The 15,539-nt window shown below is 35.2% G+C and overlaps 2 protein-coding genes across 6 annotated transcripts in view; both read right to left on the reverse strand.

Annotated features, from left to right (window-relative positions):
• eya1 (EYA transcriptional coactivator and phosphatase 1) overlaps nucleotides 1-9,099 on the reverse strand; it is a 120,410-nt gene extending 111,311 nt beyond the window's left edge. For 3 of the 5 annotated variants that reach the window (XM_079863668.1, XM_079863666.1, XM_079863670.1), the window contains exons 1-2: nucleotides 8,742-9,099; nucleotides 5,923-6,012 (exon numbers count right to left, since the gene is read on the reverse strand). The gene's annotated coding sequence lies outside the window, so the exon portion shown is untranslated. The remainder of the gene's footprint in view (nucleotides 1-5,922; nucleotides 6,013-8,741) is intronic. The other 2 variants (XM_079863667.1, XM_079863664.1) reach the window with 1 other exon arrangement.
• An 813-nt stretch (nucleotides 9,100-9,912) lies between these two features.
• msc (musculin (activated B-cell factor-1)) lies at nucleotides 9,913-14,088 on the reverse strand. The gene is made up of 2 exons (XM_079863346.1): nucleotides 13,396-14,088; nucleotides 9,913-10,652 (listed from the first exon to the last, which is right to left on the reverse strand). The coding sequence occupies exons 1-2, from the start codon at nucleotides 13,801-13,803 to the stop codon at nucleotides 10,569-10,571; spliced, it is 492 nt and encodes a 163-aa protein (XP_079719472.1). The 5' UTR covers nucleotides 13,804-14,088; the 3' UTR covers nucleotides 9,913-10,568.
• Nucleotides 14,089-15,539: the final 1,451 nt, after the last annotated feature.

Consider the following 15,539-nt stretch of genomic DNA (forward strand, 5'->3'; position numbering starts at 1 on the left):
CCCCTGTGTCTGTGTCATGCATGGCTTTCTGGTCCTCTTTTGATTAGCTATCTGTCGGTGCAGGTTCTGAGGCAGCCTTGGACCTTGTTGTTTGTCTCTTTCTGCACCAGTTGCTGGGCAAACAAGTCAGTCCTCATCTCTGCTCACTCATCCCCTGACTTAAGCTTTGATCTGAGGACCCCTAAGGGCCCCTAAGGTCCCAAAGTATAGAGGAGGTCAGGGACCTCTGTTCATCCTGCCCTTGCCACAATGGCTACAAGCATTACACAGTGCAAACGCAAGCACTGCTACTGTTAAAACACATTGCAACATTTCTGCAAATGTATATGTTGCTTCTTGCACGTTTCACAATACTTTCAATTTGAAAAACTTCTGTTAAAACACTTTTCGGTGAAATCTCAAAACAAAATGCATACAAACGAGTCCCTGTTCTTGATATACAATCAAGTTCTTCCTCCAGTCCATTACGACATATGAATATTTGATGCGGATTTACGTATATCTATTCGCTAATGTAAAATACACTCTCTAGACTAAAAATATACTTAAGTACAACTGAAATTAATTTCTGGACATCTTAATGTTTTTTGGTGCATTTATTATTGCACATTTCTGATATAACCAGCAATTACCAATAAATATGCGGCTGATTATGTGATGCAAATGTCGAAATGTAGGCTATTGGTTTGCAAATCATGCAATGTGGTAAATATGTTGTCACATAGTATTGTAGGTCATAACAGGTATTCTCCAAGGAACTTGCTGGTGTTCTACTTCCACTAGTGTTTATTTCAAATGAACTAGAAACTGCAATGGCATTGTATGTATAGGTAAAAAAAAAAAAAAAAATGTCTTCAACCTTTCTGAAAACACATTTCAGCTTTTTTGCTTGTTGTTATATTAGGTTCACATTAAATGGATTGTTCACCCAAAAATCTAAATTACTTACCCCTAGGTTGTTCCAAACCTGTATGAGTTTCTTTCTTCTGTTGATATTTTTAAGAATGTTAGTAATCAGACAGTTGACGGTAGCCACTGATTTCTATAGTAGGAAAAAAGTTACAAAGGAAGACAATGGGTGCCGTGTTAACTGTCTAGTTACCAACGTTCTTCAAAATATCAACAGAAGAAAGAAACTCATACAGGTTTGGAACAACTTGAGGGTGAGTAAATGATGACAGAATTTGAATTTTTGGGTGGACTATCTCTTTATAACAGTTTAGGAAACTTTTCACCATGTGTTTCACCAGTTTAAATAAATCAATCATAATTTATGTAAAAAGGGATAAAAGGTGCCACTAGTGTTCATTACAGCTGGAAAATGCGGTGCAGTTTTTTTGTAAAGGTACGCTTTTGCAAAAATGTAGGTAGAAGCGTGTTTTTCCAATGAGCCAATTTGTTTTTTGTCCTACTGTGACTGATTTGTCCCAATCCACGTGCCTTTCTGATGAAGATGGACGACTTTGGTTGACACCAATGATTCATTGCCGCCTTGCAGATGGTGACAAATATCTGAGTGACCAAGCCAGCAGTGAATAATAGGCTAATTTAATCTACATATGGCAATATCCGTGTCACCCCTTAGGTAGAACCCTAATTTTGTGGTTAGCAGCTGTCATCAAATTCCTCTGGTCAGGTTACTACCCTTACCACAAAGACAACGGGATGGGAAAGAGACCATCCCATCCTGTAGGATTATGATGCACTAATCAGGCTAATCCAAACAACTTCTGAATTCCCACACAGGTAGAAATCGCACACCTATGGCCCACTCACAACAACAGACCTGTCCACATGCAGACGCATGTCATGGGAACACTTGGTCACCCATAGTGACACACTCAGACATCAGCGCCTGCTCTTTTGAAGTCAGTATAATTAACAGGCCATCTGATACACTATCAGCCCAAGAGGCTTCTGGTCTCAGAGGCGCGTAGCAGATCCATCAGTGGTTGCTAACTGGCTGCACTGTCAAGCGCTCCCATTGTGACCCTTCCAAGGCCCATAGACCCCAGTAGGACGTGGGGTCACACCGCCCACCCTTAGGCCCACCGCTTACACAGAGATATACAACGTATCGCAAACAGTTTATTTGACGTTGTCGTAGTCTCTGTTAAGTTATTCATGGCCATGTGTGAATAAGAAATGATGGCCTGCAAACTGGTGCATGTCACACAAATGTTAATGATACAGACGTACAGCTGATGACTCACAATATGCATAATGGAAGACAATGACCGTCTACGCCGAGGTGAGACTGACCTCGATAATATGGCCCACGTATCCAGTCACAGTGCTAACTTTTGACTGAGCTCAATGAAGAGTGAAGCAAATCTATCAGATATTTGAAAGTCACTGTTTATAGAGGTTTGTAGAGGTTTATAATGGTTTGGTTTCCAGAGTATTGCTAAGTGGTTGTTAGGATCTTCTGGCTTCTAGGTGTTTACTTGCTGGTCAAAAGAGCTTGTTAATATTTTGGATTATATATGTTAATATTCTGGACTAGATATGACTTGGGTCATTTTATTTTACCTCCACCAGAAGTCTGAACTTTTATGGCCTATAGGGGTGTATTTGACTTTAAACTTTCTAAAAAAATAAAAAAATAAAAAACACATTTCAGGAAACTTTACACTATGCCTTTTCCCCCATTTTTGAAAATATATGTTTTTAATGATTGTATTGTTTTACTCTAATCCCAGACCTAGATTTCAATGTTAAGTTATAAAAATCCATATAAAAATGTGAATTATTACATATTTAAAAAGTCTGCAATTTTGACCTTTTTTCTAAATATACCATTCAAAGGGTAGGGGGCAGTAAGATTTTTTTTAAAGAAATTAATACTTTTATGCAGCATGGATACATAAAAAAATGTAAATGGTGTTCTTTTGATCTTTCCATCCACCAAAGAATCCTGGAGACAGAACAAAAAAACTATCACAGTTTCCACAAAAATACTAAGCGGCATTTACATTGATAATACAGGTTTCTTCTGCAACAAATCAGCATATTAGACTATGATTTCTAAAGGATCATGTGACACTGAAGACTGGAGTAATGATCCTGAGAATTTTGCATCACAGAAATAAATTACATTTCAAAATATATTAAAATAGAAAACAGTTATTTTAAATTGTAATAATATTTCACAATATTACCGTTTTTACTGTATTTTTACCAAATAAATGTAGCCTTTAATTAAGAGACTTAACAACCCCAAACTTTTGAGCAGTAGTGTATTTAATTGTGCATATTTAAGATACATAAAATGCTGTCTATGATAGTAGCCATTTTAATGCAAACGTGTGGTGGAAATGTTCTTGACTTTTTAGAAGAAAAAAAAAAAGTCTAAATTCTTTTGTTATGTGTGTATATCTACTTTTGGGCATTGTTATTAGACACATTAAATAAACTAGTGAGAGTGTGAAACAGAGTTTTCAGAGAGTTTATTTTATAAAAGTCCAACAGCCCAAAAGTGTCTATAGTTGTAGAAACTCCTAATTATGAAACCAATGATTGTTTATGGTGTGGTAATATAAAGTCAAACATTGAACAGTCTTTGATTTTTCCATGATTTTACTCATTTTTTTCCTGATAGCTCTTAAAAGTTGGAATTTTTGCTTTTGTCTATTGTACTCATTAAGTTTTAAATATGTATATATTTTTTCTTTCTCTGTTTGTATAGTGAACTTTTAAATCTGAGTCATTTGTTTGACCATTCAAAGAAACGAAATTGAGTAATTATAATTCATTTGTCAAACACAATCTCCTCGGACTACACATTGCACCTGATATCCGTGAAATCTCTCTGATGCGGTCACTAAAAGTTCACCGCCGAGAAAAACGCAACGCTGAATTAGCGTCCTAGCTGTTTAGACATCTCCATCAAAACCTATGACAGAATATTTCTGTCTTTTGAAGTCATAGCTTATTCCTGACTTGTCAAAATAAGACTGATGGCGAGGAAAAAAAATTGTGGGAAATTTGTTTTTGTTCTCCGAATGGATTGGCTGGAATTTGCAGTAAGGGTGTGTTATAAAAGGTGGTCAGTGTCATTAAATAAAACATCATTCCTTCCCAGTCTGACCGTTACGTCACCTGAAATCAAATCATTTGAGCGCCCACTGTCACAAATGTCAATAGAATGAATAAAAAGTGTGTAATTGTAATATATAAATGTAATATCTCATTGTAACCAAATGATTACTGAAGAACTCATGACTAGCAAGTTCTTTGTTTGATGTGGTTGACATAGCTAAAGGCTACAGCCATGAATCTGAGAAAAGACAGGAACGAGAGAGGAAAAAAGAGTTTAATCTACATTCACAGGTGTGTCACACCATTGTTACCTTCTCTGAAGTTCACAACGGACTTCGAGACAAAGGCCAGATCTCCATGTGCCCATTGTAGCCTGGAGAACAATACAGTGACTGTGACTTACTAATCCCTATGGAGCGCTGACAGCTCAGGCCTGAAGCCACACTAGGCCTCATCTTCGCTCAGAGCAGTGTCTGTGAACCACAGCAACGGGAACGGGGAGTATTTATAGTAGCCAGAATCTTGCCAAAAGGGGGGAACCAAAAGCCATTGTGGGAGAAAAATATTATCCCCATTGTCAAAACCGTAGCCATCATTATAGCATCACTTGATGGATGAGAAAATATGTGTCTGGAGGGGAAATGGCTCACTGCATGAAAGCTTTTCAGGAGATGTTTGTAATGAAACTGGCCCATAAAGAAGAGAAATAATTGCAGTTCGTATTTCATAAAGCAGGTGTCTGTCAGGTTTGACTCACCTTATCCATCCTGGATGTACCTGTGTCCTATAAATGACTACAAAAACATCTTGGTTCCAGGGTTGGGGCGATTGTTGAAGAGTTAGCACTGGAATTTGAATTGGCTGGCCAAAACACACAGGAAGCAAAACTGTAATTTGATTCGGAATTAAAGGAATTTTACAATTCAGAGTACTTCAGCAGGTATGCATTCTGGGAAATGAAGTGTTTGTCCACCCGGGTCCATAAATTTGATGAGTAAATGGAAAGGGATAGTCCACCCAAAAATGAAAACTCACTCATTCACTTCACTCACCCTCATTGTTTTTCCAAACATGTATGACTTTCTATCTTCTGTGGAACACAAAAGAAGATATTCGTCTCAATGATTTTTTGTCCATGAAAGTCATGGTCCAGTGTTTGGTTTTGGACCCCATTGACTTTCATTGTATGGACAAAAACAGTTGAAACATTCCTCAAAATATAATATTCTGTGTTCCACAGAAGAAAGAAAGTCAAATAAGTTTGGAACAGAGCAAATGATGACAGAATTTTCAGTTCTGAATGAACTATCCTTTCAAATTTCTTTAGTATGAACCTGATTTATCTGTCTGTCTGTAAGGTCTATAAAACCTTCAAAGTTCAAGAAACATTTTAGAAATGTTTTAAAACTTTTTTAAAGCCATCATTCAAAGTTTGTCAAGACAAACCTTCCTTTTTCTAGTTATACTAAACTTATTGCACATGCACTTATTACGTTAATATTTCTTTGAATTGTAGTTAATTTTACTTCCTTAAATTAAAATAGTCAATTCCACATCACATTTGGTGCTGTAATTTAAAAAGAATCTCAATTCAATTCCAAATGTCAGAATGCAGCATGGTTTGCATTTCTATACTGGCACTGTTTGTCCTCAGCATCAGTTATTATATTTTGTGCCATTTCTGTTGTGAAAACCGACACTTGGAACGTTTTCACAGGTGACATTATTCCCAAACACACCTTAGCCCTGGAGACAAATGAAATGTGTGGCATTGTGAACAACAATGCTCTTCAGGAGCTCACCTAAACTCTTTTGTTCGGTCCACAATGGGTGCGGTTCCCACCCTTTTCTTGTACACAGCAAGGAGAGAATAACACATACCTCGCGAGAAAATATGAGTATCCTGAATCACACTCCTAATCAGGCCACTGTATGAAACGCTCACGGACGCTGCCAGCGCCACCCCTCGAACTACGAAAATAATGGAGAAGAGAGAAAGAGAGGTCTGAGTGGGCAAAGAATCAATAGGAAGAGGGGGGAATATCTGATGAAATGTTTTCTTGTCAATGCTCAACCTCATCACCCCTCCCTTCCCTGGTTTGACCTTCCTCTGTGAGCACATCCAGCCACAAAGAGGCTCCATTCTCTCGGGAGATAGAGCGCCTTGCTCTTGTGCTGAAACTCTATCACCTGCCTAAAAGAAAACTGTGTCATCTCCCCTAGCCCAGCAGGAAGTCTCCAGCCAAGCAGATCACACACCCTGTAATATTCGCAGTGACCTTCAGCGCGCCACCAAACTTTCTCACAGTCTGCCATGTTTCATGACACTACACTTTGGATGTAGTTATGGATTACACTGAGCACAGGGTAGTGACTTGACACTCTGAAAAGAAAGCCATCTTCAAAGGAAGAGAGTGGCAAGGTTTGCTGGTTTGCCAGTGTAAACATACAGTACAACGTTTTATTATACGGCCCACTGGAGTACTTGATTCTGATTGGCCAATCAAGCCATGTGATGTCATTATATTTGCCGTCTTCTGGATCGACACTGTATGTATAATGATATATTATATATATATATATATATATATACACTAAAAAATATGATCAATAAGTTATGACAACATATGTTTTTGCATATGCTTTAACTCATCAAAATAAGTTATATAAGATTCAACTCATTTTTTAAAGTCAGTTTAATGTAATTTAAGTTGAAATGACTTAAACATTCGGATAGACTGTACTTAAAACATTTAAGGAAGCAACTTTTTTTATTTTACATTGTATAATATATGACATTATAATATGTTATGATACATAATACTGTAATATTGTGTTTGTCTTGTTGCTAGAATGATTGTTTTATTTCGTACAGTTTTTCCTAAGCAGAAGCCTAAGATAATATGCAAGTAAAATTATCAAATAATTTCAACTTAAATCAATAATTATTGTCAACATATTTATTTAAAATATGTTAACTTAAAGATATCATCATACTTTCCCAGTTTATTAATCTCAGCACATTAATCACAGTACATGGACAATTGTTTCGTATTGTGTTATGTTTAAATATGCAAAATTCTTGTTTCATTTTGTTGACATATTAGAGTAATAATTAGAGAAGGGATTTTGGATATCTTTAGCACTGAAATAAAAAGCAATAAAATTGTATTTAAATCAGGTGATTTATATATGAACAAGATATGAATAAAACTGGAAAGTCTGGTGTATGTAAGGGAAGTTAAAGAGATTTCTGACATGAGAAATTTTTTTTTTTTTTTTGAGAAAACAACCTTCAAAGATATGTATTGTAATTAAAATCTACTGTACAGACGCAAATAGATAAAGTGTAAGAAAATGAATACTAAAATGTGTATTTTGGATGTATTTTGGCCTATACTGTGATTATGCATGTTATCATCAGTTCAGTGATATGTTTTTACAAATTATGGTAATTTTTTATGATTTTTTTTTTTTTTTTGAAATATAGATAAAAATATTTAGCTAACAAGACACAAGATTAAATGACTTACGTGTTTTGAATGAAACCAAAATAAAGCAGATGTTAAACTGATTATCAAAGTAATAGGTCCTATTTAACATTTTCTTCCTCTTTGCTGTTGAGTGAATGGATATTAGATAACAAATAAGCTCAGAATGTCTTTCATAACCTCAAAGACTGTTCTCTGAATCTTGGCCCGTCATGGGTTTGCAGTTAGTGCTTTTGGTTAAACTACAAAGAAACGGTCAGTGAACTGTGCTGTTTGGCTTTGGACCTACAGTTCCTTCCTGTTCATGGAAATTTTGTCTCTGAAATGTGTTTTTGGTACACAAAAACACAGCTCCATATTAATGAAAATGTGTTCCACCTGAGAAAAGGAAGGCTAAACATACAGAGTATTTCAAGAATTTAATTAAATCTGCTGGACATTTTCTGCTCCCAATACAAACACACACCAATAGGTCTACAGAAAGGGAGTTTGCTCATTTTAGCGTTGACTGTAAACTAGGAAAACATCAAGGTTCAAATGAGATACAAAAACTTTGAGAGTGTCAAAAGTTTGACGTGGATGAGGCGTATTGTGGATCAATGGCGACCTCTGCTGGCTATATAAAAATGTTCATTTACTAAAACTGACGGTAGAGGAATAACAATAATAAAATGTGAGCTTTGTCACTTTTTTCTTCGTATTTTTAATGTCTATTTATGTATAGTTTTTTTCAATCTTTTCTTTGATTTGAGTGAGATAGATAGATAGATTATTATTATTGAGGGCTTAATGAAATCAAATATAGCAGTATTTGTGGCATTTATTATTTTAATATAACTTTAATATAACAACTTTAATATAATTAAATTAAATATAACATTTTACATATTTAAAGGGGCTATATATGTCAGAATTTCATGTATTTAGTCACTTTTTTTTTTTTTTGCTAATGTGTGAACAACTTATGAAACCCTGTAGAAGACTGATTTTATGTGGACTCGGGACGTGTGATTTACGCGCGCTCTCGAGAGATTAAATTGACATGATGAAATTAATGTTCAAATATAATACCTAAAGAGCAATTCTGTACAGTAATGTCAATGTGTCATGCAAAGAAAAGGGGTTGATTCAAACTAGTCTCACATGGTCAGATCTACAGTCTAATATACTTCCTTAATCAAATCAATATCATTGTGCAATTGTAATTACCTCATCTGTCGACATGATGCCGGTGAGTTGCAGAGCTGGTGCAAATATATCCACATCTCTACAATCAGATGTTTTCTTAACGGCTGTTTTCTCAGCACGGTCAGTTTTGTTGTGTTGTTATTGAGACTCTGAAGGGGAGCGCGCGCAGCACATATTTAATAAGTCCGCTAAACGAGCGGTCGCTGTCAGCAGCTCGGGTGGCGTCTGGGTGTTCGTTAAAAGTATATTGCTGCAAAAGGTATTTCCAACTTCTTTTTACTTTTAAGCGAAGAACGAAAAACAACTTCGCAATAAGTAGGATATCAGGGCCTAGAATCACTCACGTTCAGTCACTTGTACGTTGCGTGTGCACGTGTGCCAGCAAGCCACGAGCAACAAGTTCCTGACTGCAGTTCGCTTAACGGCCACCGGTGTCGCTAAAACAATGTTTTTAATTTAATTTTTTAATTTACTGAGGTCCCCTAGTGCCCCCCTGGTTGAGAACTACTGTATCACGTGTCCAGAATGCTCTGTCACCACTAGATAGAACTATTTTGAATGTGTATGCTATTACACTGTATTCCACTTTTACACTCCAGTACCATTCTGATTTAATGATGTATTATCTGGTGGTTACCAGGTAGAAGAGGATGACAAATCACAGTGGATTATGAAGTCATGAGTTTTAGCAGTCAGATAATGCTTTCCTCATTGTAAGCTCAGTGAACCCCAGAGCGCTCATCCTAGCAGCGGTGGAGAACGTGAGAGCCGTTTCTGAGTTGTCCTTGCCTGACAAAGTGCTTCATCTCCTGTGAGACTCCCTCAAGGGACCAGTTCAGCGTTCTGGGAAACTAATGGCTCGACAGCTGCAGTCCTCCACAAACGTGATGAAAAGTCAGCTTCCTCTTCAAACTACACACTTTTCTAATGACCGCTGTGCACATGAGCACAACACAAGCTCACATTTGGGTTCAACAATTTGGAAAATATTGCATTTTAAGTTGTGTGTTTTATAGTTGATAAATTTCTTATCACTTTGTATAAAGTGAAAAGATCAGCAGGTGCCAAGTTTGAGGGCCAGGCGGTTTCCATGCAAAATAAAAAAAGATTAAGATTCAGCAAAGATTAAGTTGGCATGATAGGAATTAAAACAAATAGGCTATTTTATGTATTAATAAACTTCACACATTGTGGACTTTATGACATTTAATTAAGACATTGCTCAAAGTATTCCTATTAAGGGACATAGTTTATGTGTAAGTGTAGTTCTCCAAACTGAATCACAGCGTAACTATACCAATGAACAAATGATTAAATGAGATACACTTGATCAACAGGCGTATACTGTGATATAAATGACTTCATCTGGTAGGCTACATAAAAACATTATTATGCATCAAGGGTGTTGATGTAGACAATCATTGAGTGATTCCACAAGTTGAAAACATCTTTTTAAAATATGATTTTTAAATGTCTGCTGGGTGATTAGAAAAATTGCAATCGCTTTAAAACAGTAAAAGTGATTTTCTGTGCTTCTGGTCATGCAATTTGTTCTTTTTATCTTTTCTTTAAAAGTTAGTTTTAATCTACATACAGACAGGAAAAAAAAAATCAAACACAAAGTTATATCGGCTTATGTTTGCTAGACATAACATAATCACGCTATAAAGACAAATTTGTGTGCAATGACTTTGCTGTTTAACTACATGTAGGCTACGTCCCACATGTAGTTGTCTTCATTGCATAATGTCCATTGATGTAAGTTCAAAGGAAGTGCATGAGTACAGACAGTAAAAAGAAAGAGAGAGAGAGATGGAGGGGGATAAAAGACAGAGAGGTGCCAGATGTTTATGCTGTAGCTCCACATAGTCTGACCGCTGCTGAAATGTCTTTGGTGTCCTCTGATCGTGCCGAGACCACAAAAGGCCAGGTCTGTGGAAAAAGCATGAACAAAGTCAGCCACACATGCTGGTTAAATGCCATCAGACGCAGATTTATTTACATTATTATTTGCATTACACATTACAGTAACAGTAAATAGTTTTATATAAAACCCCAATTGAAAAGTTGGGACATTGTATAATGTAATAAAATCAAGATTGTGTGATTAGTTCATTCTCTTTAACCTTTATTTAACGGACAAAAGTACAAAGAAAAAAATCTCACATTTTTTCACTGGCCAAATTAATTGTAATTTGTAAATATAAACACATTTTGGCTGCAACACACTCCAAAAAAAAAAAAAAAAGTGAAAAGATTATATAGAATATAGAATAACTCTTTTGAAACAGTCCACAATAAGCAGTTGAATTGGTAACATGTGGGTTTCATGATTGGGTACACTCTAAAAACTGCTGGTTTGTGTTAACCCAATTTTGGGTCAAATATGGTCTCACCCAACGTTGGGTTAAAAAATGCAATTTAAAAATGGACAAATTGCATTTTGGACAAAATCAAAAATGGACAAAAATGCAATTTAAAAATGGACAAATTGCAATGGTTACATTAAAAATGTAAACCAACGGCTGGGTTTGTCCATTTTTAAATTGAATTTTTAACCCAACGTTGGGTGAGACCATATTTGACCCAAAATTGGGTCAACACAACCCAGCAGTTTTTAGAGTGTATAAAAGGAGCATCTCTCAGGGTATGTTTACACGACAGCGATATGCTTAAAACTATTATATGCGACACCATTGTCAAAACGATTCCCATTCACACGGATCCGTGAAACCGGCTAAAAACGCTGTATTCTGCTGCCAGGCCATTAGATGGCGATGAAACACTATAGACTGAACACGTAATACGCATGTGCGTGGCGTCATTGTTTTCAGAAATTCGCGTTTTTGTTGTTTACACAGAGACCGTTTTCAAAAACTTGCACTTTGAAACCCGTTTTCAGAAGTTTTCGTTTCCAGGCACCCAAAATGCCGTTGTCGTGTAAATGAACAGCCAAAACGCATAAAAAGTTTTATGTTTTTAGTTGAAAACGGTGTCGTGTACACAGTCCCTCAGTCTTTGCAAACAAAGATGGGTCATGGCTTACCACTTTGTGCCTAATTTCAATTAAAAAAAATCTAATTTCTCAATGCAAGATGGCAAAGTATTTAGGTTGTTATCTACTATGGATAATATTGTGAAAAGATTCAGGGAATCCATAGAAATCTCAGTCCGTGTAGGGTAAGGAAGGAGACCTCTGTTGTCATTACATGAGAAGCCATCATGCTACTCTGTTAAATATAGCCACATGTTCTCAGGAGTACTTGTGAAAAACCATTGTCACTTAACACGGTCTGCCGCTGCATCACTCATTCAGTGTGTGCACAGAACACAGTGGTTTCTTAGACACCATACACCACACAGTGGATGTGCTTGACTGCCTGTCTGCAGTCCAGATCTGTCTCTTATTGAAAATCTATGGTCCATCATGAAAAGGAGAATCAGACAACGATGACCATGGACTGTTGAGCAGCCGTCTTGAATCAGGCGAGATTGGGCAAATATTCCATATGCAAAACTGCAACAATTAGTATCCTCAATTCCCAAATGATTAAAAAGTGTAATTAAAAGAAAAAGTGATGTGATACAGTTCCTTTGTGACACATGCCTCTGTCCCAACTTTTTCGGAGTGTGTTGCAGCCATCAAAATCAAAATTTTGTCAGTGAAAACTGAAACAGTGAAAAAATGTTGTACTTTTGTCAGTTAAATAAAGGTTAAAGACAGTTAACAAATCACATTTTCTTGATTTTATTACATTTTACAAAATGTCCCAACTTTTTGGGAACTGGGGTAGTAAATACACACACACACACACACACACACACACACACACACACACACACACAAATATTTAATACAGCATATTTACTGTTACTGTAAATATGCAAAATAAAAAGGTACTAATTATTTATGCCTATGTATATTTGCTTTAATATTAAATTTATGCATTTGGCAGATGCTTTTATCCAAAGCAACCTACATTGCATTTCAAGGTACACATTCACATTCTTGCTTTCCTTGGGAATCAAACCCATGACCTTGGTGTTGCAAGCACCAATGCTCTACTGTTTGAGCTACAGGAAAGCTATAACATATTATTGTTATCATTGATATTTAATACAGAATATATATATTCTGTATAATTTGTTTTATATTATTTATAGTAATTATTTATAAGTATTATTTATTCATATTTAATAATATTCTTATATATAGATGCTATATTTTTTAATTATAAACTTTGTCAGTATACTGTATAAGTATACTGTATGTACTTTTAATCAATATCTAAAATATAAAGTTAATTATTAAGTAATGTACTTTAAATTATTATAGTAATTATTAAATTATTATTACGTATTTATTTATATTTATGACTATTTTATGTTTATTTACACATTGTATTTTTGGCATTTAATAATATAAAATAAAATTCTAAATACTTTAGAACCCAGTACTTTAGAAAATTATATACTATTATGGTACATTTCAAAAAAAAAAAAAAAAAAAAAAAACTAAATTGTTAGTGGTATATGTTTTATATATTTTATATATATATATTGTATTATAGATTATATATTATACATTATACAAGTAATACTTAACAATAAAACTTCTCAACCAGATGGAAGTATATAAAATCAGGTCATAAACTTAGACAACACTCACTCATACCAAGTTTACAGGATGCACAAAGCTGTTCTGGTATCTGTCCTCTTGTAAGAGCTGTCTGAGGTGAGATATATAGCTGGATGCCAGGCGCAGAGTGTCCAGCTTTGACAGTTTGGTGTCTGCCGGTACCCACGGCAGGCTGGTCTTCAGCCGAGAGAACGCTTTACTCAGAACTCTCATGCGTGCCCTCTCTCTGGCATTTGCTGCGTTTCTCTGAGACTGTCTGCCATCCTTTGCCATCTTCACTTGTTGCTTGTTGTTGCTGGCACCAGGTCTGGGTTGTTTGGTCTTTGCTTTCAAACTGTCATCGATACCAAACTCGTCTTCTGAGTCTTCCAGAGAACGAGTGTCCGTGTGAGTGATTGACAGCTCCTGGAGGTCTTCAGGATCACTCACCGAACCTGTGGACATCACGACTGCACCTGCTTCAGAGCAAGGAACTTGATTTTGAAAAAAACTGCAGTCCTGTTTCAATAGTATGTGATATTCAGCGTCCTTGCTGTAGATTCAAAGCAACAGGTGCTGCCTTGATTTCGAATCTCTGTAAAAGAAGCCCAGGGAAAAGGCACATCAAAACAAGGCCATAATTTAATCACCCTTCAAAGTCATTCAGCATTTCCTGAATGTAAAAGGTTATTAAAATTGTCATGTAGACAAAGCAGACTGTATCAATTGCCCCTTCTCACTGAGCATCTCAGAGCTTGTCCTGCGGTGTACCAAGCACATTTAAGATTTGGGGTTTGGCCGGGTCATTTTGGATAAGGCATTTCTCCTCCCCTTTTCCCCATCTAACTTTTGGCAAGACTGTTTGACAAAGTGGCACTGATAGCATATATATATTTAATTAAATATATATTTATTTGTATTGTTTTAAACAAAAATAAAACAAGAATTCAATATTAAATAAATATTGAACATTATTATTTCTTATATAAAAATATGTTCAATATTTATTTAATATTGAATTCTTGTTTTATTTATTTAAAAACATCAATAATATATTGTTCAATATTAAATAATTGAACACATTTTGATTACAAAGATATACATGCACGTCAAATATTATCTATTATTATTTAATTATTATTATTTATATAATTTAATATTTAATACATATTACATATTTTGATACATGATACATTGACACATGTATATATATATATATATCCTATTTATTTTGTTATATATTTATATATATATAATGTATTTAATAAATAATAATAATAAAGCCAATAAACAACATATTCATTTTGATATTTATTAGTATTACTATTATTATTATTATTATTAAATGTATTAAATAAAAATATTTAATAAATTACCTTTAGTCATGGAAATATATTTATAGATATTATCTAAATCATTTAATATGTACCTATTTCATACAATTATTTGCTGACTCGGTCTAGATAGATATGAATGTTTCTTTATTACAGAATAATAAATATTGAATCCAATTAATTTAAAAAGGCTCCAAAACAACCTAGCGATGCTTCAAATAAATAATTCAGTGAAAATATTGTGAAAAACTTTTGTTTCTTATTTCTTCAGTTCAGTGGTCACCCACGGTCCACTTAAATGCTTTTTCCCACATGCTCTTAAGCAAATAGAAATGTCTGAAAGGCTTATCAAACGTTCTTAATCCACTGGCCATTTCACAGAGATATTGGGTTTCTGCTTGGTTAGAACGCTCTCACACACGCTCAGTGCACATTGGCCACAGCTGTCAGCACTTTACATTACATCTGCAGGATGGGGGGCAATCACTGGGACCCTGTGGGTAAAGGAAAAATACCCATGTTGACATTCTTCACATGATCACACTGTGCTCTCATTTGTCTCTCCTATCATATAGAAACACGTAACCATGAGGTGCGTGGCAGAGGATAGAACTACACATGCCTGGCAAATTAAAATGATTTTTAGCCTATATAATTATTCTTGGCAGATGTCAGTTCAGCTGTTAGAGGAAACTTTGCATGACTGCTTCTTCAGTAAACTGTTCTGTATGGCCTGTTCATACATTTAGAATTGGCAGTTAAATGACACATCAAAGGAGGGCATAGCTATTTTGTCATCTGTATGTTTATAATTAATTAATCAATTTTCATCATTATACGGAATGTATAATTAAGCACTTTTAATAT

The sequence above is a fragment of the Squalius cephalus genome, assembly GCF_949319135.1.
Source record: "Squalius cephalus genome assembly, chromosome: 25".
NCBI classification, from domain to species: domain Eukaryota; kingdom Metazoa; phylum Chordata; class Actinopteri; order Cypriniformes; family Leuciscidae; genus Squalius; species Squalius cephalus.